Source organism: Styela clava, chromosome 6 (assembly GCF_964204865.1).
Source record: "Styela clava chromosome 6, kaStyClav1.hap1.2, whole genome shotgun sequence".
NCBI classification, from domain to species: Eukaryota; Metazoa; Chordata; class Ascidiacea; order Stolidobranchia; family Styelidae; genus Styela; species Styela clava.
In genome coordinates, this window is record NC_135255.1 from 15,115,016 (window position 1) to 15,140,312 (window position 25,297).

General features: G+C 36.8%; 2 protein-coding genes across 2 annotated transcripts; both read right to left on the reverse strand.

The window, feature by feature from the left end:
* Positions 1-3,527: 3,527 nt before the first annotated feature.
* Positions 3,528-5,981, reverse strand: LOC144424563 (uncharacterized). Its single transcript, XM_078113979.1, has one exon. The coding sequence runs from the start codon at positions 5,954-5,956 to the stop codon at positions 4,796-4,798; it is 1,161 nt and encodes a 386-aa protein (XP_077970105.1). The 5' UTR covers positions 5,957-5,981; the 3' UTR covers positions 3,528-4,795.
* A 5,371-nt stretch (positions 5,982-11,352) lies between these two features.
* Positions 11,353-24,907, reverse strand: LOC120330880 (nephrin-like). Its single transcript, XM_039397851.2, has 22 exons — positions 24,704-24,907; positions 23,689-23,795; positions 23,217-23,304; positions 22,858-22,986; positions 22,211-22,390; positions 21,993-22,130; positions 21,735-21,856; positions 18,792-18,957; positions 18,581-18,695; positions 18,253-18,445; positions 17,978-18,172; positions 17,647-17,901; positions 17,441-17,562; positions 17,216-17,359; positions 16,619-17,007; positions 16,410-16,534; positions 16,170-16,332; positions 15,880-16,051; positions 14,759-15,672; positions 14,304-14,681; positions 13,828-14,225; positions 11,353-12,426 (listed from the first exon to the last, which is right to left on the reverse strand). Exons 1-22 carry the CDS (start codon positions 24,756-24,758, stop codon positions 11,917-11,919), a joined length of 5,058 nt encoding a protein of 1,685 aa, XP_039253785.2. The 5' UTR covers positions 24,759-24,907; the 3' UTR covers positions 11,353-11,916.
* Between the last annotated feature and the right edge of the window lie 390 nt (positions 24,908-25,297).

Below are 25,297 nucleotides of genomic sequence, written 5' to 3' on the forward strand. Positions count from 1 at the left end.
CTAGTTCATTTCAATACTACTAAGCATAAAAGCACCCACGTGATATATACAGATTGTTGGCATTTTGGAACAGTGGCTAACGATCTCAGTGCATTCAAAATGCAATATTTCACGTTTATATAAGTCCATGAGACAATTTTCTGAATCCGATAATAATTTCCTAAATGATTTATTGAGATTATTTCGAGATATATATAATCAGCCCAATTTTCAATAATGAGCGGATCTGCGTTTAAACTTGTTTGATTTCAGCAATTGACGAAATGAAATTATGTGCGATTATCGTTAAAATACTAAGGATTGCTCAAATCGTTCCAAATGGGCTAGTTCAATCGATGCGAAATACTTAAAGAAATCTCTATCAATTTTCCTGGTTTGCTAGGATATGAATCACATCACCAACTGTTTTTTAAATGAAATAATTTGGTTACTCTCATAGATAAGAGTAGATAATAAACTCGACTGCAGTTACGAATTACAATCAAACCAAATCCGCGACACGCAAGCTTGAGAAATTGAAACGATACGCACAATTATCTGTTTTTTTTTTAATTTTAAGAATCTAAAAGTATGAATAAATCTTGAATAAATGAGTAATGAAACTTCGACAACACAGTCCTTCCTATCGTCAATTCTGGCAATGAATCAGTAGTCAATTTTATGTGCCCATTCGCAAAAAACATCAGACTTTGTCAAAAAGCGGTGATCTCTGGACTCTGAGTTTCTGGAGTTCGTATATTTATGATACGTCCCGCAAACAGCGGTTTCAAAATGTTTTTGGTTTTTTGGAAGGTTGCGACAATACAGAAAACGTTGATCATCAAACTAATGTCATATAAAGTCGTTGGTAACACGCGTGGAATATCCATGTTTTTGTCTGGAATACTTGATACCATTGCCATTGTGAAAATATCCGATATTATTGCTATAGCGCAGCATACCATTGATCGATGTATAGTCCGTAACACTGTATTTGCACTTCGGTCACATTTCATCCCCCGCCATATTGCAGAGAAGAAGTGTTTTATCTTATGAAAGTTGTTTGATATTCCGGGTTCTATATTACCATCCGATAACTTTATATCCTGGCGAATTACAGAATTACTAAGTACCATCGGATAAATGAATAAGCCCAAGAGTATCAATTGTGCTGAAACTGAAAGTCCCACCATCATAAATACACCATAACTTACAAAAAACTTTTCAAAGTATGTCGAATCGGAACGTGGGTTTATAATACAACCGTATGGAAGCGATGTAAATGTCGAGGGTAGGATCATCATTACGGATAGTCCTAGACTTAAAACGATGAGTACCGCCATAATACACCATCCAATAGGATTAACGTATTTTCCTGTTAACTGTCGTACTCTTGGATGAGCATAAATGAGTAGTTGCCGTAGCCACAAAAAGAAATAAATAGCATATATTGATAAGGTATATGTACCGCTATTAACGTCAAACACCGTTTCGCACATTTGCAAACCTCCTGGGATATGCAGAAGATTGATAAGCACCCCGTCCACCACAAGCCGCGGAAGAAACAAGATGACTGATATCAAACACGTGGTGTAAATGACTCTCCCATTCATGTTGGATGTCCCAGATACTTTCTGCCACTTCCGATTCTTTATCCCATATGTGATCAAGCTAATGATTACATAAATGGTGCACGTTAATAGTATAATGTTGACCACCTGGCACGTAGTTTTTATTGAAAATGCAAGGTTCGGATTATATCTCAATGCAGAACTGGTTGAAGGATAGATCAGGGTTGAATTGGTGATATTTAATTCCATCAAATCACAGTAAAACCGTCAATGTGAAGAACCTACGATAATAACACAACTATATATATATACGAACTGGCAATCTTCCACGACTTAAGAGTTCTGAAAGGAAACACAAACAACGAGAGTTATATTATGTACAAAATGCAAATACGTAAACAAAGGTACAATTTCAGAAATGAATACATTCAAACGTTATGATAAAAGTCACATCAAAAACACAGAGAACGGATTTTCATATATATTTGTTTAATGATAAACATATATAGCCTTAGGTGACCGTACATTTGAACCCACGTACATTTGAACCCATGTGTATATCCACGGGTTCAATCTATATGCGGGTGCTAAAACCCATGGGTTAGGGTTAGTATGGGTTTAACTATCCGTGAAACAAAAAAAATTCCATCGGTGCAATACCATACAGGTGCAATTGTCATGGGTTCAAATGTACGTGGGTTCAAATGTAATGGAACCATAGCCTTAAGCACGTCAGAGGTCGCTCGCAACTCATTTTCATCATTATTGCTTTCACATTTAGTTGAGTACCAAGAACCTTGATTTTTGAAGAAATATGTATAATAATGTTTTTGTGTTGAAGTCGGATCTTCACACAATCTCTTCAAATTTAAGATTACTTTACCCTTCTATCACGCCGATCCCGTTTTTATCATTCTGGCGTATAAAAGAGCAAAAAGGACGTTTATAATCAGAGTTGCGAATAGGCTTAGCGTAGACCTTAGCGCAAATCCATATTTTTTAAACTCAAGTCTGGGCGCAACACCAGCTTGACGAACAAGTTTAGTCAATGTGGCGAATAACAAAAAATGATCAATGATTAAATATGCTTATAAAATGATGAGCTGTGCCATAGTTTCTGGTGACGGGGCTTTTGTGAATTTTCCCGGAATTGAAACTCCGAGCTATTTTAATAATGATCCCGAGAATAGGTTTACGAAAAGTTTGAAAATCGAATATATACATTTGATAGTCTTGTATCATAACTCTTACATAAAATTATTATGAATTGTCTTAACCCCTCAGAATAAATGTATCTTTTCTCCCCACAACCCAATCTTTCAAACGTCGAATTTTCCAAATGCGAATGAATTCCCTGATACAGCGAGTGGTTCCCAAACTTTTAGGTAAAATTTGCACAACCGTGGGAATCCGAGAAAACTTTGGGTAAACTGTATTGTTATCTTCCCAGCAGCTGTGCAGTTTTACTAAAATTTTCTTCTATGTGGATATATTATTAAGTGTCTCCTCAAAAGATAGATTGGGTACCGTTTTAACTACACCCGGGCAGCTAGAAGCATTTACTACAAAAATTTAAAAAAATTGTATTTTAGTGCAGAAGGCGCGTAAGAATATGTTGATTGAGACATATTTTATATCAAAACTTCTTTAGTTTCCGTTCCTTATTTTCGCTATAGGCATCCTTGGTAATACCTTTTCTAGGCATCCCTGTTATATTTGGTAAATGTGTGGCTTGAACAGGTTCAAATAAATCAAAATCAGTTTTTACAGTCAATCCGAGGACAACATCAAAGATGCTAATTAATAGAAATAATGCAATAAGTCAATTATTGATTTTCATCGACGAATAGTATATTAATATACTAGAAATATCACTGAAATTTGGAATCTTTACTGTCAACGATGTTCAGATTTTGATTAGATTTCGAATCAAGATTGACCGCTTGTGTCCTAAGATAGAAAAATAATTAAAGCCAGCTCACGTGTTAATAGTTCATATTAGAGCAACATATTCATGATTTTCCTACGTAAAGTGTAATTCAATGTGTCAAAAATGACCTCTTATCAAAATATATACAGGAATTATTTCTTGAATAACAAACTATTATTTAACAAAATTATCAATTTTCCTAGTATCGCGTTCGAGTGGATTCATAAACCTACGACAGTGTTTTCGATGTTGAGTAATTTAGTATTCTTACTAGCCTAATAGTTTTCATGAATATCGTGATTACTAGAGATTTTATGACTTTGAATTCATTGTCTATATCCCACGTTTCCTAGCTAGAAATCTTCCTTAATATTACAACCTTCAAATTACTATAAGTATAAATATAGCCTTGACAAGCGACTAAATTAATGACGCGATATGCGTATATCGCTTCTTCCGGTTAGCTATTGTGGCTGATATATATATATAGGCTATATATACCTGCCGTTGTGTACATTGATAAGAACAATGATGGTGCAAAACACATATTTAAACTGTCAGGGCTTCTGTACTGTTAAAAGCAAGTGATCCATCGTTGTTGTATAACCGTACTAATAAGCGCCGGAATACCGGAAACTGATTCCCAATTCTGATGCGATTTTTCAGTATGAACTCTATGTAAGATCTTTGACAAGACTTTTGTTTATCGAAATATTTATAGTATGAATACTTGCTCCAAAAAACATTCACACGTAAAATAAAGCATAATCCAAACCATTTTTTGATTTAACTTATCTCAATTGCACGACTAAATGTATATTATTTATCGAATTGTCTTCACAGGATCAATTAACAGTGCCCTGTCTCATTTATTGTTCAAAATGTTAATCATCGCTGGAATTAATGCGAATTTATTTAGAACCAAAATAACTGCTTCGGTTGTGTTTGGTCATTTTACCCAGCAGTTCAATAGTAGATTTTTGTTGAACACGAACTGAAGTTTTAAAGCAGACACTGTCCGTTTTTCTTGCCAACTGTTCAAAATTTCGGCGGATGTTACATCGTTTCATGCCATCAATTTCACAAATTTTCTTCACCAATATGTCATAAATCCATAAATTGTACTACACTTTTTGCAGACTGGAAGTGGCTATGGTTTGTTGCATTGTACTGCAAACAAATCGTCCGATTCGTCCGCTTTTTCCAAGAAGGTGTCAATAAAAATAAAATAACCTTTCAGAACGACGTGTACGAATACTCTCACATGTAATTACACGTTATTTTCAATCATAGGTTCAATTCTTTCCGTGTTACGTCATAATTTACATTCATTTAAAGTAATAGTGGACACACAAATTGCGTCATTGCTTGTACTTGCAATTTCAGAAGTTTTCTTTGGTTTGGTTGAATATCCCGTGCTAGAGGCCTCTGCGCAACTCATGCAGACCACAGTTAGGATTTGAACATTGTTTCCAAATGTGGTAAGAAGACATAGTAAGTTCACCAACGTACTAATGTCATATATGGTATTTGCAATCACCCGAGGAAGATCGAGAGGAACTCGTGTAACAATACCCATGGCTGCAAGATCCGAGATCACAACTACTGCGCAACCTATCATGGATCGGTGTATTGTTCTTGCAACCGGACTCGCCCCTGGATTACCCACTATTGTCAGCCATAGAGTCCTTATGAATGAAGACACTCTACTCTTCATCCCGGTGAATCCCTCAGTTTGTAGTTTCGTCTTCTTGTCTGAGTTTATTCTTTGTGACATGTTGTCCTTCATCTCCCGGTTGCTTAGTATCATTGGATAGACAAACAAACCGAGCAATATTGTTTGAATTACCACTAATGCTCCTGCCAGGACGTACTGACCAACACCTTCGATGAATTCCTCGTAGTCATCCCGTTCTGACAAAGGTGTTAAACTGCAGCCATATGGCGTTGCAGAAAACTGATCTGGTATTGTATATATGCAACTCAGGCCGGGGGATAATACGGAAAAGACGACAAGTGCAAACCAAGTGAAAGGTTTCACACATTTCGCAGCTAATGGACGAACAGATGGATGTGCGTAAATTATTTTTTGACGAAGCCAAAGAAAAAAATAGGTCATGTATGTCGAAACAGAGTACGCTCCGTTAGTCAGGTCTGATACCATCTCACAATATTGCAATCCATTCTCAAACTTTGTAAGATTGAAAAGTATACAATCTCCAATAAGTCTCGGCAATGAAAAAATCACAGCCACAACGCACATTGCGTATATGATTCCGCAATTCATGCTCGATGCTCCTGACGTCTTTTTCCACTTGTGCTTTTTCGTTCCATATATCAGCATGCACAGTAGTAACCATATTGTACAAAGCAGTAGGATTCCATTTATTACTTGGAATGCTATCATAATCGACAAAGTGTTTGTCCTCACGTTTGTGGTAGTAGTAGTTGTATAATTCGTGATATTCAAGACCATTGTTCTTGTTCTATATATTCTTTCATACAAGCTTACCTAAATGATCTATATATTTACAAAGATGAAATAAGACACTCTAAAAATTGCCAATATATTCAATTGCATTGTTGTTCAATGGCATGTAGTGACGCACTGCAGAGAATTTCAAAATACAAAAAGGAGCGCATTTTACGCGAGCCCCGTCGTACTGCTTAATAAATACATATCTACCATAAACCTTGCTTGTTATTATGTCAAACAATTGGCAAACTTATGTGCACTTGAAGAGATAACTATAAGCTCTGACAGTATGATGGTGCTTTTATAATTTTGAAACTTTATCGATATTATTACAAAGCCTTAACGTGGGGACTACAAAAAGCACCAACAACCCCTTAACCACAGCTATAGGCAATTAATCAGAAACGCCCTTTGTCTACTTGCCTTCACTTTAACATGACATGTCAGTCTATAACGTTTGGTCACTGCCGTTTTATTTAACACCAGCTGGCTAACTATGCACGCTTTGATTCCGGAAGTATTTTGCGAAAATTTAAATTAGAACATTTCGTCATTCAGTTTCTTGTCAGAGAATCTGTGTTGGTTTAACAGTGTCTCCATTGGATTTGGATCTAGTCTACCACTTAGTTGGCTCAGAGCTACGACAACTATTTCTCTATGCGCGCTTCTCAATCGTTATAATATATATATACAGGATTACCATCTACCTAAAAGCCAAAAATAAGCACGGGTGTCAGAAGGATAATTATTTTGGTGGGTACTTAATAACAGTAGAAACGTAGAATAAAATGAGAAAGAAATCATACACAAGTCTCTTGTGTTTTTTTTTAATTCGAAGTCGATTCGAACAAGGTTGCAAAACATAAACACATACTTTTAAATATTAGCATTACTGAGAATCAAAAAAAAGATCGTTTTGATGAGATGCGTTGTTTAATCATTGGACGGAATGATTGCTGGTATTTTGCAGTATGAAATGCCCAATCACCCCCAGAAGCAGCTACCTTGTAGTCTAGTTTTAGGTGGGAAAGTTTGCTTGTATAAAAGTCATCATATATACTTTGGTTTCCCACAATGTTTTTTGCAAAATTTTTGTGGTTGTATTGTGGGCACTAATTGCTGTTTTTCCCGTGCCTTTAATTTAAATTAATATCGCTGTCACAATAGCAGGAGTGAGCATAGCGCACACCCCTCCGACTTCGTTTGACATTAGCCAATTCCTTTTCATATTCGTAACGGAACTCAAGCTTACTCTCACTCATTGTATAAATTATGGTTTGTCCCTAAAAACAGTATCCATGAAAACTAGCAGCAATTGTTGTAACTGTGTCACAGTTTGCCTGGAAAAACGCGAACCTTTCCTTTAACAGAAACATTTCGCGCTGCGAGTGAGTGAGACATAAGGTCAAGGTGAAACGTGGATAAATGCTACGTTACAATAATAACGCAGGGAGGCGTTACGTATAATAATTAATAATAAACACCGTCTCTCATTTTCACGCAATCTTTGTACGCAAAACACAAACGAGTCATACATGTTTATAAGACAAAATAAGCACACAACTGAAAAATAAGCACTTTTCTTAGAAATAAGCACATTGTTACTAGACGCGGGCTAGGAAATAAGCACAAATCTTAGAAATAAGCACAATATGGTAATCCTGTATATATAGCAGATTACATCCTTTGAGATGGTCATATTACATTTTGGCGGATTTTACGACACGATTTCATTTAATGTCAATGGGAATATTCTCAGTTCGTTTTATTCGAAGGTGATATTGGTATGCTGACCACGTAAAACTATATATTTATAATCAATTATTAATATGCTTCCACGAAGTATGAATATCTATTATGTATGTTTTTATTAACCGCTTTGTTATGACTCCAAATTTTTACAATAATGTTATGATCTAAGTCAGGGGTCCGGTCCGCAATAACACGCAAAAATGGCTAAATTTTTTTCCAAGGAAGATTTTCACGAGCATCGTCGTCCTTGTTTATTTCGTAACATTGGCCAATCGGCAAGATGCAGAAAAGTGACGTAATAACACTTTTGTCACCCTAACAGATTTTCAGTCGTGGTTGTAAACAAAACTTCGTTTTTGCGACTTTGAATGCTACCAGTACGTAACGTTTTCTGCGATACACTTGTACACTCGTGGCGCTTGCTTTCGACGAAACTGTTTGTTTTTCGTGCTAAAATAAACGTCGAATGTGCATCTTGTGCTAACAGTACTGTAATCCCTCGCGTACTGCTCCAATTTCAAAAGCCACACTAACTTTTGTACTGCTTTAATGCGGATATTCATGTAGGTATGTTACAAAAAAATTGAAGTTCATCCGATTTAAATAAAAACTAACGGAGATATCGGAATTTTAGTACCGCCCGACAGCCAATTTTTTCCATAATGATTGTATTACTTTTTTGATAAGAACTGTACTAAATATGGAAAAATAACACATATCAATCACTAATCTTTCGATGTGCGTCACATCTATGGTATATTGAGATAATTTCAGGATTTTATTCTGGCAACGGTCATTGACACCGCCGAAAGATCGTCGCAAATAAACGCTGGAGTTGTGCATGATAGTTTGACAGTGGTTCATTGTGGTTAATAATTAACGATGTTCTGATTGTACGAACTTCATAAAAATTGGTAAGTATCAAGTTAGACAAGAAATACACACGTCCATATAAATTTTATTGGTGTCCATAGACAATATCAATAATTTGCACTACGTATAACTGGAGCGTAATTTTTAAAAGCGTCGAATGTTGGGAAATTTATGCGCATGAAATTCAAATACCAGATAATAGTTGTTTATTTTATCTAAATTATGTCAAAATTTCATAGAATTCCAAGCTACAGCAGGCAGTCGTTTTTATGAGCGATATTTCAACACGGCGTAACGGTACTTAGCAGACGTGATGCGTACATTTTTTGTCGCGGATTTTGTAACATTTCTAATTCATGACAGCAACGTTTTGATAACAGCTAAACTCCTAGGATGTTCTCGATCTATATTCTGCGATATTCCCAACATTTGTGAATTTATTGTATTGCATTGACAAAAATATTCATCCGGCCCGTTTCAACACAATTTGAGTCATACCCGGCCCGCGGTCAAAAAAGTTTGGTGACCCCTGATCTAAGTGAACAGATATTGAACAAGTCACACTGGCTGAGCTATCAGTTTAGTTGTTAACATGACTTAACAGATTACATGAATAACCATAGAGATCACCACAACCTAGCAAGCGGAAGTTGTCCGGTTCGTAGTATGTGTACAACAACGCTTTCATCACTGGCAGCGCACAACGTATATGATTGCTGTAGAATTACTCATCCAAGGCTGTTATTAAAGACGTTTTATGAAATTTGCTATAATCAGCAGTAGTGGCGTAACTACGTAAATGGCGCCCATGGCGAAGTTTTAAAATGCGCCCCTTCCCTTAATGACTGTTGTTGAAATACTTGTAGAGTAAAAATACCCGTTTCAGTTATTTCCAATTTGAAATGATTTTATCGAAACATTTGATGATTAAAAGTTTTCGCCGTTTTTGCTCCCCTGTCCAAACAACGCACATGGCATGAGTCATGTCTGCCACACCCAGGGGCGTAGCCAAGGGGGGTCCCCCCCCCCCCCCTTTGGAATGTGTAAAAACGACGACTAATAGGCGCGACTCGCCACGCGCCGAATAAGCGCATAAAACTTTATGGCTCCGGATGCCGTCAAGTAGAAGCGACGTGATTGTGACTGAATTCGTGACTGAAGGCGACTTATGGATCTTTCCCCGACCTTTGACCCCCGTAAATTTCTTCCGAGTTGGCGCCTGTAAAATAGGGTATTTTGCTTCAAACAATTATTCTGATTCACAGCATTCAACAATCTGTTTTGTAAAAGTACCGGTGAAGAATTTTAGCGTAGTCTATTGCAGCTATTTCTACACTAATATTTTATTACTGCAGTTAAACTAAAACTTCTAAGAAGACAAAGCGATTATTGAATTATTTGATTTACATTTAAATATCCGAAACAGAACTAAAGATTAACGAATATATATTTCAAAAACGCGAAAACGAGGTAATGTTTACGACGACGCCTGAAATCAGTCTGAGCGAGAAAAGTGTCTGAGCGGATGCGAAACCACGTCACTCTTTGCATCTTGCTGATTGGCCAATGTCCCGAAGTAAACAAGGAAGTCGATGCTCGGGGAAACATTCATTCAGTCCGCGATTTCTATTTGATGCCTCTATTCCTGGCAAATCCTGACATATTCAGTTTCTATTTCTAGAAACATTCTGTATCACACGTAGCAATTTTTAGAACATCAGTTCTCTTAGAAACTCGCGTTTTGCGGCCTCTGGCCAGACCACCTGTTGCTGTCAAACTTGGCAATTACAAATGTCGGCGCTCCGAAAGTATTCGTACCAAGATGACGCACAACCTGAACCCTAACCTGACACACATACTATTTTCAGGTTGTGCGACATTTCGTACGTAAACTGACTTACAAATTGTTTCTATTCAGTAACGAACCTCAATGTTTTAAACCGTCAATCATAATAAAGTTGATAATTATGCAAGGCAATGAATAGGCTCTTCTTTTTAGATATTGCGAATTCATTTGCATTAATTTGGTTAATAAACGAGAATACTGGACATTCGTATCCCGGAACTCAGCCATCAAAGCGAGTATAACCGTAATAATAAACAAACAATTAAATCATACATTTAGCGTCATCGTAATTTGAATAAGACTATATCATCGCTATTGATAGACGAAATGCATACACAATCGCATGGAGTTCCTGATATAACAACTATTCTATGTATTCAATACATGCAAGACAAATAAACGTGCTTTTGATCACTTAAGATCAGCTCTTTTACGTAAATATTCTGGTCCCAGCCTGATTGGCACAGAAAATAAATGTCTGACCTTGAAGTGAATCTTGATTTATTTTCCATTCTATTCTTTACGAGACACATAAAAAAAGACATCTGCAAAAGCTTAACACGTGGGCGTGCGATACATACATTATAAAGTAATGCTCAAAACGGAACGCCTGACGCAGTGCGATGAAACTGAGGTAATATACAGTTAATCCAAGTCTGTGACATTCACACTGACGTATTGCAGGTAACGTAACAATTCGTTCTTGTTGAAATAACAATGGTAGCATCGACTATACCGATTGGAATAGTTTGAATTTGTTCCAGCTTCACTACCTCCTTAATAAAATTTCTGATCCCCGTGTACAATACTATTCAAGCATCAGGACCGTGTTTCCTAACTTTTTAACAACCTTATCGTCTTTCTGCGCACCGACCTGCTTTTAAACATATCCTAGTTAATCAAGTGAACCTACACTTTAGAACAATTTGTTGGTGCATAATATTTTGGTGTATTTTTCAGATCAGTGGAAATTTGTTTGTTCGCACACAAAATATGAAAAAAAGAAAGCGAATAATAATAATTTTAGAAAATTGCGTCAGTGAAAAAAAAACGATCAAATCAATGCGCCGACTAATCCAACAAATGCAGCAATTTTCTAATTTTGTCAAAACGGTCATCGCTTAGAATGAAGGCAAGCGAAAGAACAGATTTACCGCGACAATGCAAATTGCGAATAGGAAAGCAAGCATTGCCATGAATAATGCAATCACCTTAAGACGAAAAATATTTCTATGATATGGTGACAATATATAACAAAAAGCACTAAGCAAAAATACGCCACTTTGGCCTATGGAACTGTGGCATATTTCTTAAATTAAAAGAAAAAGAATAAACAAAAGATATGCAGTTATGTACAAAAGCAAACGACCATTTTTCGCAAGCAATTTGATGTTATCAAAGGTGATACCAGTCTATCAGATAAAGCTGCTGGGGAATATATTCAGATTTAAACTTGGTTATTGTAACTTTTGCTGCGGTTTACTAAAAGCTAGATTCGAAGTACTGTTTCCCCGCCTTCGCCTACAGGTGTGAATGCCGAAGACGTGGAAAATTTTTCTGGTGTTGGATATGTCGGCGATCTATCGGAATGAACGGCAACGTCAGCACTTCCACCACATCCACTGTCTGTATCATCGTCATCAGAATGATTATGTTCCAAGTTTTGAGATGCGTTTGTTCTCGAAACGTTTAGAGCTAAAGATAGTTCGTCGCGAAATCGTACGGTCTGATTCGTGTCCCTTTTTTGTTGTCTTGACGGAATTGTAGATGTGTTTGATCTCATAGAGCTTTTTCTATCCTTAGTAAACCTTTCATTTGTAGCTGAGGGCGACGACATTTTGCATGTTTCATTTTCCCCTGTGCCAGTTAAATTTGATGAATTATGCTGAGATCCGGTTTCGTCAATTACACCAAGCGCATTTGATCGCGATTCCGGAAGTGGAAGATCGAGCCCGAAAGTATTGATGGTCCCGTCGTCATTTACGATGCTTGTCCTCTGCTGTAAAGAAAAAGAAAAATTTATGTTAAATTTTGTAGTAAGACAAAACGCACTGGTACACGCACCAGTACTAATTTCTGGTAGGGTTCAAAATCAATTTACTCAGTTTGTGGATGTTATATATTATTGTGAATATTATATAAGGCCCCATTTGATTAATTGATCCGTTTAAAAGTCCATTTCGTATATTTCGACGCCGGATAATTTATTTTGTTTGTGAATATAAGGCCCTATTTAATTAATTGCTTCGTTTGAAAGTACATTTCGTATTTCTTGACGTCGGTTGTTAACATGTTGAAAATTTCGAATTAAACACTATGCTTAACGTATCGCTCATAGTATGAGGAATTATGTAGAATCCATTCCTAACCAGGAATATTCTGGTCTTCATGAAAACTCACCTCGTATTTATGCAAAATCACGAAAACGGTTTGTTAACCCTTTTTAAGCCTCAAGCCCTGCCCATTTTATGGGTATATTTGAAACTTATTTTTTTATGTCAACCATTAATCCCTAAAGCTTTATTCATGGGTTTTTAAAAGCGTCTGCTAGAGTTCTATTCAGCAATATATCTTTAAAACACACCCCTCGAAAAAAATTTTTGCAAAAAAATTTCAAAAATTTCTAAAAAAAAAATTGGACTTTGAGATATTCTGTGTACAGTAGAGGGTTAATAATTAATTCCTAATTAATTAATTTTTTCTTCAACGTTTTCGTCAAGTTTTTCCTAACATAACAATACCAAAACGACTATTATAGCATGAATGGTTATCACTCTGAAATTCACAATTGTATTTACAGTATTGTCAAGTTCAAGGTCAAATTACCGATACTGATGACGTCACAGCTCTTATTATTACTGCACAGACCACCCCCAATGCAAAAAAATTAAATTTTTTCGACGGAAATGCGTGTAGAACGGCGTAACCAATCTCATACGCGCATTTACGCGTTAAAATTACCATTAATTTTACGTTTTTTTTACATACAAAAAATCTCCATACCTCTGCCAACTATGGAGCATTCGAAATCATATTTATCAAAACAACACAGCGCCAGGGATGGTCAGGGATAGTTAGTATGACTGAAAATACATGCTAAAACAATAATAAGTCGTTATAAAGGAGTATTTCCTGTCTGAAGGGAGTCACATTTTTCAGACGTCTGACAGGTGATTTTGAAATCCAGGATATTTATACGATTCGCACTTTGCGTCACGGCTGGAAGGTTTTATCGCTTCTCTCATATCAGGGCATTACGTTGATAAACAGCTAAGAGCGATATTGACTCTATAAGTACATAAATTTTAGAATTTATCAAAAAGTACACCCATATGGGCGTTCCGGCTGTAGAAGGGGTTTGTTAATATTACTGACATAATTGTATTGTATTAAGACCTACCTTGGGAATGTTAGTTGCATTGCTCATGTTGTCCAAACTTCTGACATACAATCCACTGTTGCTTGAAGTCGAAGAACTTTGAGAATTTCTGGTGCCACCATATGCAGAATGATCCCTGTCCACGTCTACGGCGTATTCTTCTATAGGATTATCTGACATGGACATCAAAGATGTTGTATATCCACAGGGATCTGATGGCCTCGACACGACGTTATAAAGGCAAGTTTCGGCTGAATTGACATTGTATATGGATTGGTTTTGCAGAATAGGTTTGGAATTTACGAATGATGTTCTACATTCCGGAATGGCGCTGCAACAATCTTCGCAGTAAGGATCAAAACTATATCGCGACGAATCGAGAGTACGGTATTGTCGTAAGCTGCTTCGGTATCCCAAACCTGTATAAAGAAGTTGTGTGTTAATACGAAATAGTCACGCAACGTCATGATAAAAAGTGGTAATATAGTAAATGTTACCTTGTGTGTTTTTTGCGACGTTAGTTCCAGAGTACGACAGGGAGCTTAGTGCATCACAACTGTTGCCTCCACTCGGCCTTTTTGAGTAACTATGTCCTTCGTAAAGTGGTAAAACTGGAGGAAGTGGAAGATCCAGAGATTTGTCGAATGACTTTCTGCGGTTGTTTGTGAGGCATTCATCGCTAGGCAAAACATCTCTTCGAAAGCGAGGCTGCGTGAAATTACGAGGCATATGCGGCTCCTCTGTGATGGGCCTCTGCATTCGAGCACTTTGACTCGTAAATCCGAAGCGAGATAGTGACGCTTGTGATGTCACAGCATTAACGTCGTCTTTGAACGTGGGAAACGAGAATTTCGAGGCATGGCCATATCTGGAATCTGTTGAAAAAAGAAAATAAGTGAATATGTCCCTTGAACAACAAATTTTAAATTCATCCATTGCCATTAGACCTTACCTGGCTGGTCAATAGAACTCTGACTGTCACACCTTGATACCGAGCAATCTAAGTAGCACGGCTGTCTGGCTTCCCTTGAATCAGAAGAGATTATTTTTGTCGCGGGGTCTTCACTGTCAAATTGATAATCAAATCCAGATTCACCTTCTACGTTTCTGGTTAGCATGTGTTGATCTTCTTTGCAATCAGTGTCAACTTTTTCTTGTCTTCGTTTACTCGTCGAACCGCGAGATGACAAACTTGACTCTGCGTGTGTGAGGCTTTCGCAGTCTGTTTCAATAGTTTTAGGCTTGTAACTCTGCTTTGCAATTCTGCATCGTCTGAATGCTATTACACTGATCCCTATCACGAAGATAAATATGAGAAGGCTGACCACAGCAAGTGTAATTACATATCCTTTGGCGACTCCAAAGACGGCCCAAACATCCCTCGACTCGCGGGTAGACGAGATTGCTGTTTGCAGAACAATACTCTGACATGGATCACTTTCTCCATAACTGTTTTTGGCGAATACTTGGAAAGTATATCTCTTGTTGGCTTTGAGACCTTCCACAAGGACTTCATTGGTTTCAGCAACAAGTTTCTGGTATCCTGTATCGGGTTTACCATGCTGGATTTCCTTGTATTGTACAACAAATTTTTGCTGTACACCGCCATCGAAGCCGGGTTTCCAGATTAAATAAACGGAAGAATGCGACGTGTTGAAACTATGAAGATTTGATGGAGCATCGGGTGGTCCTTGCAGCACAATGTTGATTAATTTTGTTCGCTTTCCTTGTTTATTTGTTGCTACACAGCGGAATTGTGCCACGATACTAGAGTCGTTGATGTTTGCATCATTTGGCTGAACATTGGCGACTCTCAAAGTACTTTTGGAGGTTTCGAAATCGATAACTTCATTTATAACTGAAAATCTAAGAACAAAAACAAGTGTTAAGTCTAGACTAAGGCAGTGAATATTGGTAATAGTTGAAAACGCGGCATAAATGACGAACCTTTGCCTCTAAACATTTTCCAAGTAGAGGTTTCAGACAACAAAGTTGTCTAAGGGAAACGATATATTTGAAATATGAATTATGAATATAATCTTAATTCTATATGTAACAGATAAACCAACGTACCCGCTATTATCAAAAACAACGATTGGCGATTCTCCCCTTATCCAAGTAATGGTTGAAGCCGGCGTAGAATGTACAATACAAGGAAGAACCGCTGCTGGGGAGAGAGCACCTGAGCTGTCCACGGATGACACTGCAACTTTACTTGGACTTACATCGAAGAAGGCAGGAGAATCTAAAGGTAGGCGCATTTAACGATAAATCATCATTTGAGTGAATTGTCATTATGGGTTTGTCTGAAAATAATTAGATGAGGGAAGTACTATCACCAGCTTAATGCTGTACAAACTCACATAGCATGTCAATTTTGATATGATCTGTCGCTGGTTCTCCTATTCCATTGTCCACAACACATCTGTAACCTCCACGATCATCAGCAGTTATGTTGGCGAGCGATAAGATGCTGTGCGTTTGAAAATTTTCCACATCATAGCTATCCCTTCCGTTTCCAGGAATCTGCAAAATAATCAATATGTTACAAGTCAATTCTAAGTTGAATTAGAATAATACTAATTAAATATCTAACGACATACCTCTTTAACCCAAGTAACGTGAGCTGGTGTGAGTGGATGGGATTTAAAATCACATCGTAATTCGGTGGAATCTCCTTCCTGTAATGTTGTAGTTGGTCCGCTAATGCTAGTGATTCTTGCGGGATCTGAAAACAAGTATTCGAGTTTTAAACAAAATAATGAGGATATAATATAAAAAAAAATAAGATATGTTGATGTATAATACATACAGAAAACATTAAGAGTGATATTCAACTCTGTTGATCCTCTAGCATTGGTAGCACGAATCATGTAAAGGCCTCCATCATCTTCCATCACGCTGTTTATGCGTAAACGACCACTATTCTCATTCCAAACTAAACGCGTGTCCTTCGTCAATGGTTTCTTTGTTATTTGCTCACCGCCGTCGCTTCCGATGTTATTGGATAAGATACGGAAGTAAGAATACGTCATTCCTGATGGATTCGAATGGGCAATTGTTTCGATATCAACAAAGTTATCTCCATAAGTTGCGTTGATAGACATTGCGTTGTTACCGATAGGATAAAATACTGGTGGATATTCTATGTTTAACTTGTGTGGTTTTGTTATGCTTTGCTGGAGAACGTGAACCTCTGCCCTGAAATTGAATAAAATTAGAATATTACTTGGTATTCATCAAAACTCAAGCACATACCAAAACAATTCTATGTGAACATTAAGCCACGTCATATTTACCATGAAAGTAGAAATGTCATTGATTTATTAAATTGTCTATTTTTCTTTCTCGATCATAACAAATATCTATATATATCAATTATATAGAAATATCTGTAGCATTGACTTACTTGCATGCAATATCAGCACCATCGTCTTCAACTTTGGGATTTGTGATTCTCAACCGACTGGACGCGACGTATCCTCCCAATTCACCAACTGTTAAGGGCAGTTCTATAACATATTGTTTTGAAAATTCCACATTGTTTCGATACCTAAAATGAATATGATTTCTATAAATAAGATGCGAGAGGATCTGAATAACTCAAAAGAATAATGAAATTTATTATACAAACCATGTGATTTTTGCTGGCGGATTACTGGACGAGGTTGTGCATGTCAAACTCATTGGATTTCCAACAACGAGTGATGTAGAAGGAAATTGCTCAATTATTAGTGAAGATGGGGGAAACGCAACCTGTAAAGTAAAATATTACATCATAAACGTAATCAAGCTTTGGTAACAATATCATCGTCGCCATTATTCTTCATCGTGACTTACCGAAAGCTTCTTTTTATCCACTAGCGTATCCTGGTAGCCTGGATGGTTTGCTGCGCACGATATGACTGCATCATTGTGAGACGCCTCCAAAGTCAGTTCAAGGGTTGAAATTGTGATGAATTCTCCGGTTGTCGCACCATCCGCGCTTTTCCCAGTGTATACTTTTACCTCCGGAGCGGAAATAGCGGTATTTTCGTCACCAATGATCAAAGTGTCATCTCGATGCCAATTCAAATTTGGCGGTGGATTTCCTCCCTGCAATTATGATGGTCGTTGAGTTACTAAACATTGTCTGTTTCATTCGAAAGTCTTATGTCAATGTAAATCTTACCCTGGTCTCGCATCGCAGCAAAACGACATCACCCACTTTATATGATACTTCTTTGCCCGAAGAATTCTCGCTAGCCTTCGAATCAGGAATATTGACAGTACTTGGTGTAGGTGTAATTGTCACAGGCGCGCTGAGAGAAAATGTCGTCAAAGCCAGTTTTCTTGGAGGATAGTTGACCTTGGGATATGTGGAAGCCTAAAAAAACGATGAATTATATTTATTAAAAACTAAATTCTGTTTCACATTCACCAATAGTCTGAAATTATAGAACTTACCTCGCCAACGTAATCGATTTCTGGAATTGTTGCTCGACACGTAATTTTAGCGTTTGCATCTTGGCGGCGTACTGAAGTAAGAGTCAAGCTGATACGTGCAGCGGATGGGTCAGCACCTAGATTTCGAATCATATACGGCACAGATACTACACCATCACTCCAATGCAAGGGTAGTTCGATACCATCAATGAACCTGCAAAATAATCATCTTGATTAGCAAAATAGAATTGTAACAAACTAACAATTAAATACGCTATCGTGAATGAAAAGCCTATGTCCCATCCGATCCATCCTCTTATGAATAAAGAAAAATGATTATTATACTCACCATGCTAGGCTTGCGCGTGGATTGCTACGTGCATAATGACACGTGAGTGTTATAATTCCATTCTCGGGTGCGCCATCTTCCGGGTCACGTTCTATAACAATGTTTTCAGGAGGATCTGAAAAATATCGTTATTAAAACGTTTGTTAAAGCCTCGAATTATAAAAAAAAAAATATTAACATAGATAAAACCATTACACACTGGGACACTTACATTGCACTTCCAATTTCAATTGATCGGTTAAAGGTGAATCAAGAGCTGGACTTTCTCCACGACATGTTAGTATCTTTCCATCGTCGTCTGGACGAAGTTTGTGCCGTAACAAGCTCTGTGAACCATCTTTTGTTGGTGTGTATTCTCCGTGGATGACCTCATCGTCCTAGGAATAATATTTATTATTATAGATCATATCACATGTTGAATATGGTTTCAGCCTCTTATTCGGTAATTTGTGGTTGAAACATAAGTTTACCATTGGGCAAAACGAGTCAATATGGAAATTACTCCAAGGATAAAAATATTCAAAACACGGAAATACTTTAATGTCAGAGAAAGAAAAATGCAAGACAAAAGTCGCGAATGATGTTTTCCAACATTTGGAAAGTTCAAGTGTCAATCTCGTCGAATCTACATATTGCAAGCACGAAAATATTAACGTCCTTGAACTTATCGCGGATACATCATTGATTCAATCATTCCGTGGAAGACATAACTTAGTGGTTATCTTTCGCGCTAAAACTTAGGGAGTGCACAATATCGTTTGTTCTTTCATCGCCGCATTTTCGCAGTCATCATCAAATTTGTAACCTACATAATATGAAAAGCACGCGACCAAAGTCATTAAATCAATGTGGAAGCTTAAGTTACTATAGTCAGGCATATTTGATGAGACAACGGAAAGCAAGCAGACTTCCAAGAAATCATTTCCGAAATAAGGAGTGACGCGGGATTATTATCACAAAATCCTGCTGGTGCATCAATCTACCGGAATTTTGCACAGCTTGCCACATGTTTGCTTCCATCTTCAATGACCTTACAATTGAATAAAAACCCCACACCACATCCTGTGACAGCCTGTGCAATATATTTTGAACTGTTCACTAGCGCGTGGATTTCGTTTATACCAAATAGTGTGCAAGTAAACTTTTAATTGTTGACAACATTTTCGTCGTTAATCGAGGTGCCTAAAAATCACTGACAATGGAAAAACCCTGTTTTTACTTCAGAACTCGAGTTAAATTATATATAAATAAAAACCATTTATTATTAGTTTGTTTTTCAATGAAACCTACAGATTAATCAAGCACTTTTAGACCCAGATTCGCCAGTTGGTAAATATTGAGATTTGCAAAAGTCTTCTGCCAATGCCATATTGCAGAATCGGTATGCACGGTGGGAAACGCACATTCATTTTGCTGGCAGAAGATTTTCACACGATATCAGATAAAGTATTATGAAAGACAATTCCCAATTGATAATGTTATTATTCTCCCCTGAGAAATCGACCGTTACTGGCATTTCACTGTTGTTTTCAGATCCGTTAACTTTTGCGCCAAAATTTGAGAGCTCATTTACGGAAAGAGGCACAATGTTACTATTTTTAGGTTTACGTAGCAATGGGTCGATGCAGTATCTTACACAAACTTCTTAGTCAATTTTCACTGAAATATCATGTTTGGTCATGTATCTCTCGTATTTTTCAATCAAAACCAAAATTTGAAAGAAATATTTTCGCTGCCATAAGACAGATTAAAGATAACCGGACGAATAAACAAATTACGCTGCGTTATCATGATGAAGAAGAACGGATGTCCTAATTGCATTAATTATGCGAGGGAAATTAAACAAACAACGCTAATCTTAGTATCCGAGCGTATTAGCAAAGTTCAGAACAGTTGTTTGTATTGATAATGACAATACTTATTTATGCAAGAGAGGGTCAAGGAATTTAATTGTATTTCCTATGGCCAGTCATGAAACATAGATCTGCATTCGATAGTCAATCTTATATCAATGAGTTGTCATGCTGCTCTATCCAGCATATTTCGCTTCAATGCACATACAGTTTTTGTTGAATATCTGTCAACAAAACCAAGTCCCCATTTGTTAGGTTTCAGCTACATAACTAAGCACGAGCGTAACAGCACTAAAAAAATAGATCATACAATGACCCATACAATAAAATGACAAAATCCGAAAATCAATTCCAAAATAAGTTATTGTGCTCGGATAAACTTTTGCAGTCAATTCTAATTTGGCTCCATTGAAATGACAAATCGCGTTAAGCTGTATCACTTTTGATCGAACGACACCCTAACAGCATTTTTATTTTCGTATTGATTTTAACAACGCAATAATTAATTTAGTTATTACAAAATGTCATCTACAATCAGCTCAAATTTTTCATCCAGCTATACGTCGATATTTTTCTTCCCAAAGGACGAAAAATTCTCCAAAAAACAGCTAATCGAACGCGGGTACACTTTGGTCCATTCGTGATCAAACACTCTCGTTTGCATATTTAACAATGTAATTTTATGTCTTGCTTTCTGAATTACTTCTTTAGAAAATTGATTATTTCAACCTATGACGTGTCAGAACTTTTTTGTTCATTGTGGCGTAAGGGAGACATGTTATTTTACGAGTCGGTGCCTCATTTTCTAATGAAATTTCTACAAAAAAAAAAAACAATGCACGATTTTGCATGGGGCGTATCCACACATTCAATTCGAACAAGCCTTTGGAATCGCAGACCCGTAAAAAGTAACCTCATCTAGAAAAGGCCCAGATTTTACGAGTTGACATTGCCTACCCTACAGGAGACACGATGGGCGCGGGAATCGAACCCAAAATTTTTCACAATATCAGCGATCATATTTCGACATTTATAGCAAAGTTTAATTCTAAAAAATATTTGAGAACCTAAAATCCTGAATGTATCTTTATAAAATTGAGTGTTTCAACGACAGTTGTTCATAAATTCTTTATTTAATACGCAGCGTTTTTTTAATATTTATTTTCACATCGTGTGTCAGAGCTTATAACCCTCTGTCACAAGGGCCTTTTCATAATTACGTAGCGCATTTCTGAATAAAAACGCTTAATATCAATTTCAATCGCGGATTAAATCGCAAAACCATTTAATTATACACTTACAATTAGCCAGGTGATTTTTGCAGAAGGATTCCCACCAGCTGCTTCGCACTTTAGGGATAGTTGGTCCCCGCTTCTCATGGGCTGACCGGCAAATCCAGAAATTCGTGGCGCGCTCGGAGGATCTAGATTAAAAATTAATATTCATCTCTGCGATTAAATTTGTGTAATCCGTGGATCAAAACTTGAAACACGTCTAAACACCAATAGAGACAAGCTAATCAGATTAATCTCTATAGAAAATTCTATCAAATAACTCACACAGAACATTCAACTTGGAAATGCTTGAGATCGGCGAGTTCATAGCTAAATGGCTGACAATACATTCCACCATCGAGCCATTTTGAACTTTGCTGGGTTGGAGAGTGATACTGCTTGAGGTTGTGACCAGTTTTGAACCTAAAAAGAATTAATTTTATTGAAAAATCTTCAAAATGAAAAATAGAAGAAACTCGCTGAAAATGAACATTTCTATTTACCCCATTTTGTAAGGACTTTCTTGCTTATTGAGCCGCTGTATTCTTTGCCTTGGACTCTCCATTTGATGACAGATGCAGGCTTGGTTTCGGGAACTGAGCAAGTAATTTTGACACTGTTTGGATACTTAACATCGATTACTCCGGATACTGAGGGTTCCAATCGGACTTTCTTGGGCGGAACTGTCACAAAGAGAAATTGATGTTTTTTATTATATTGTTTTGCGTCCATTTTCTCAAATTCATTTTCTACAATTTATCTAATCATTGATCTTCCCAACAACAATCTTTTGGGATAAAACAGACTTGTTAAATAAACAATTTGTTGTCCAATTAAGCGCCGTATGAAAGTAGTTTCAGGTTTGCGTAACCCCAATATCCAATTAGTCGTAAATGTATTTAGTAGTTCATGGACTGGGGAGCACTATACCACTCGTAATGGAAGTTTCATAATCGTTGCCCTAAGCACCGCTTATATTTTCATCATATATATTATCATTTTGGTCAATAGTTTCGTAGACGTTTTCCCTATAGCCGTCAGATTACAACTTTATATAGTTGACTGTTTCCATTCCCTATTGGGTTCTTCGGAATCGATTTTTGTATCATTTTATCGGAATATTTCCCAAAAGAACGATTAAAATGCTAACCGATGACGTTGAGGTAAGCCGCACGAGAAATCAAATTGTCGAGTCCCTCATCTTCGCTTCCGGTAGCTTGGCATCTATACATACCATCATCTTCTAGTTTAACGTTAACAATCTGTAGATTGTATTCACCTGTGAGATTTGGAATATTTGTATTAACAATACTAGACTATACACATTCAACATAATATACTGAAATTTAGAATTTTGTGTTTATATAGATACACACATCTCGAAGTGTTCGATATTTAGTAGAAGGAAGATATATCATTTATCTGACAGTTTAACTCTGGTATGCTCAATACACCTTCTTGTCGAATGAGCATTTTCCACCATGGAATTTTTAGTACTATAATTCATACCTTTACTTTCGCTGCCAGTCAAGGAAAGTCGTGGATCAGAAAACCATCTTCCGAGCCCGAAACCATCGACACTCCATTGTACCTCGGTCTGAAATTGTGGGTTCGAGATTAAAATGTGTTTTGTTAGTAAATATGTTTGGTTCAAATTGTAACGTGGCTCCGTCCATACATAATAATTGTATCGATTTTGCATAAGTTTGCTAAGCATAGCGCCAGCGCAGACAGAATTGGTTGAAAATAATTAAAATTGGAATTTCGGAAAGGTCATTTTTGAATAATATAATGTGCGTAACGACGACGCACAATTGGATGATCATGGATTGTAGACTTTAAAATAATATTGAAATCTCCTTTTACTTCTGATGCATGGAAGCCGTGCAAAATTGTAGATAAAAAAATGATCAGAACATTGAGAAGCATATTTTTTGTAAATTTTTGTCAAATAAAATGCAATAAATAAACTGAAACCTACATGTAGGTTAGCGATCGCACATCGCAAAGAAGCTCTTCCTCCGATAGACACAGTCGTATTGAATGGTTGCCGAACGAAATAATGCTTTGGGACTTGACACGCCACGGCTGAAAATACAATAATAAGGTACTAATGAAGAAAACAAAATCATGGCAAATTTGATAATCGTCTTCGAGTATATTCAATTATTCCAAAAATTCAGATGTCAATTATGTGAAGGTGTGCATGTACAACAAAAGACTCACTGGCTGGAGAATGTGCTTCACTGTTCTAAGTAATGAATAATTATACGAGAATGGGTAATAAAACGCTGATCGCGCGTTAAACATCTTGTACTCGACCGTCGTGCATCATATTGCATCGTTAATTACCAAGATCGAATGACGGAACGATCGTAAAAATGTCTACGTAATCTGAGAACAAAGGGAGCCATGTTGTAGAAACGCTGAGAATTAACAAGAAATTCCAGAAAAAAAAGTTTTTTTAGACTCTGACTGACTCGTCACTGGCATTGGAACCCCAGCGAAATAGTGATAATTTCTAACTCCTAATACCTTTTCTTTTTTTATTATGTAGGAATAATATTAATGATACTAACGGCTATGGCAGTTCGTGTTATGATCTATTTTATGAATGTATATTTATTCTATATTCCATTTATTTAAAGGTTATTTCGCGAGAACAACCAGCTCTCGCACTGGCGCAATAATCACAAAATCTTCGATGTATCGTTAGGTAACTTTCAATTCTGACATGAACATCTTCAACACAAATAACTTTTACAAACTTAGCGTACATAGGATGCATATAGACGTTTCATGTTCGTATGAAAAATGTTAAAATAAATCCGCGCCGATAATTAGGTAAAGTGATTGCGTCTCGTTAGCATAATGGAGGAACATTGAAGCAGCGTTCAAAATGTACGCAATGTTAGATGTCTTCTTTATAAAATGACACATTTTCGTAGAACTTATTGAATATTTAGTTGAAAATAGATAAATATAAATAATCTTACAGTTAAATAACATCATCATGACGATCCATTTCTCCGCCTGATACAATCCAAGCATTGTTTGTCCTCTGTTTCAGTTGTCGTGGAATCGCTGTTCTTTCGGTTTACAGTCAATATAGTTCAGTGTAACGTAAACGTTTGTTTAATTTATTTTATGCCAGGTTTTTATCAATTGATTTCTGTTAACATACTTTGTTATCTGTAAAAAAGATGCCAGATTATAATTTTATGCTCAGCGTTGGCTAGAACACAGCTGAAACTAAACCAGCAATCAATCTCATGCTCGTACTGTCGTAATAATCTTGCAATGGAGAGTTGCCCGTACCGCCGTTCAACAAATTTGGATTGTTCGGGTAAACCCAGCAAATTCAAACGTAAACAAACATGACTGCATTCTTACCATTCCATATACCTTTCATTTTAGGGGTTTCGATATGAAAACTGGAAAATTAATGCTATTTGCTACTTCCTGCTTCCTAGTAAACTTTGCACCAAGCGATCATCAAAATATCAGTTCGCATCATCAAAACGTTGTAAGATATATCGCTTATTAATTTAACAACCTGTCGCTTACCGAAGTTGGGTCATAAAATAGTT

What these genes read in the sequence shown, in the direction of transcription:
- LOC120330880 (XM_039397851.2), bottom strand. Translation starts at nt 24,758, where the DNA reads ATGCTTGGATTGTATCAGGCGGAGAAATGGATCGTCATGATGATGTTA. An exon ending in GACTGGCAGCGAAAGTAAAG is followed by an intron (nt 22,987 to 23,216) that starts GTATGAATTATA and finishes CAAATCTCACAG; the next exon opens with GTGAATACAATCTACAGATT. An exon ending in AAATCGATTACGTTGGCGAG is followed by an intron (nt 18,173 to 18,252) that starts GTAAGTTCTATA and finishes TCGTTTTTTTAG; the next exon opens with GCTTCCACATATCCCAAGGT.
- LOC144424563 (XM_078113979.1), bottom strand. Translation starts at nt 5,956, where the DNA reads ATGGTCTTGAATATCACGAATTATACAACTACTACTACCACAAACGTG.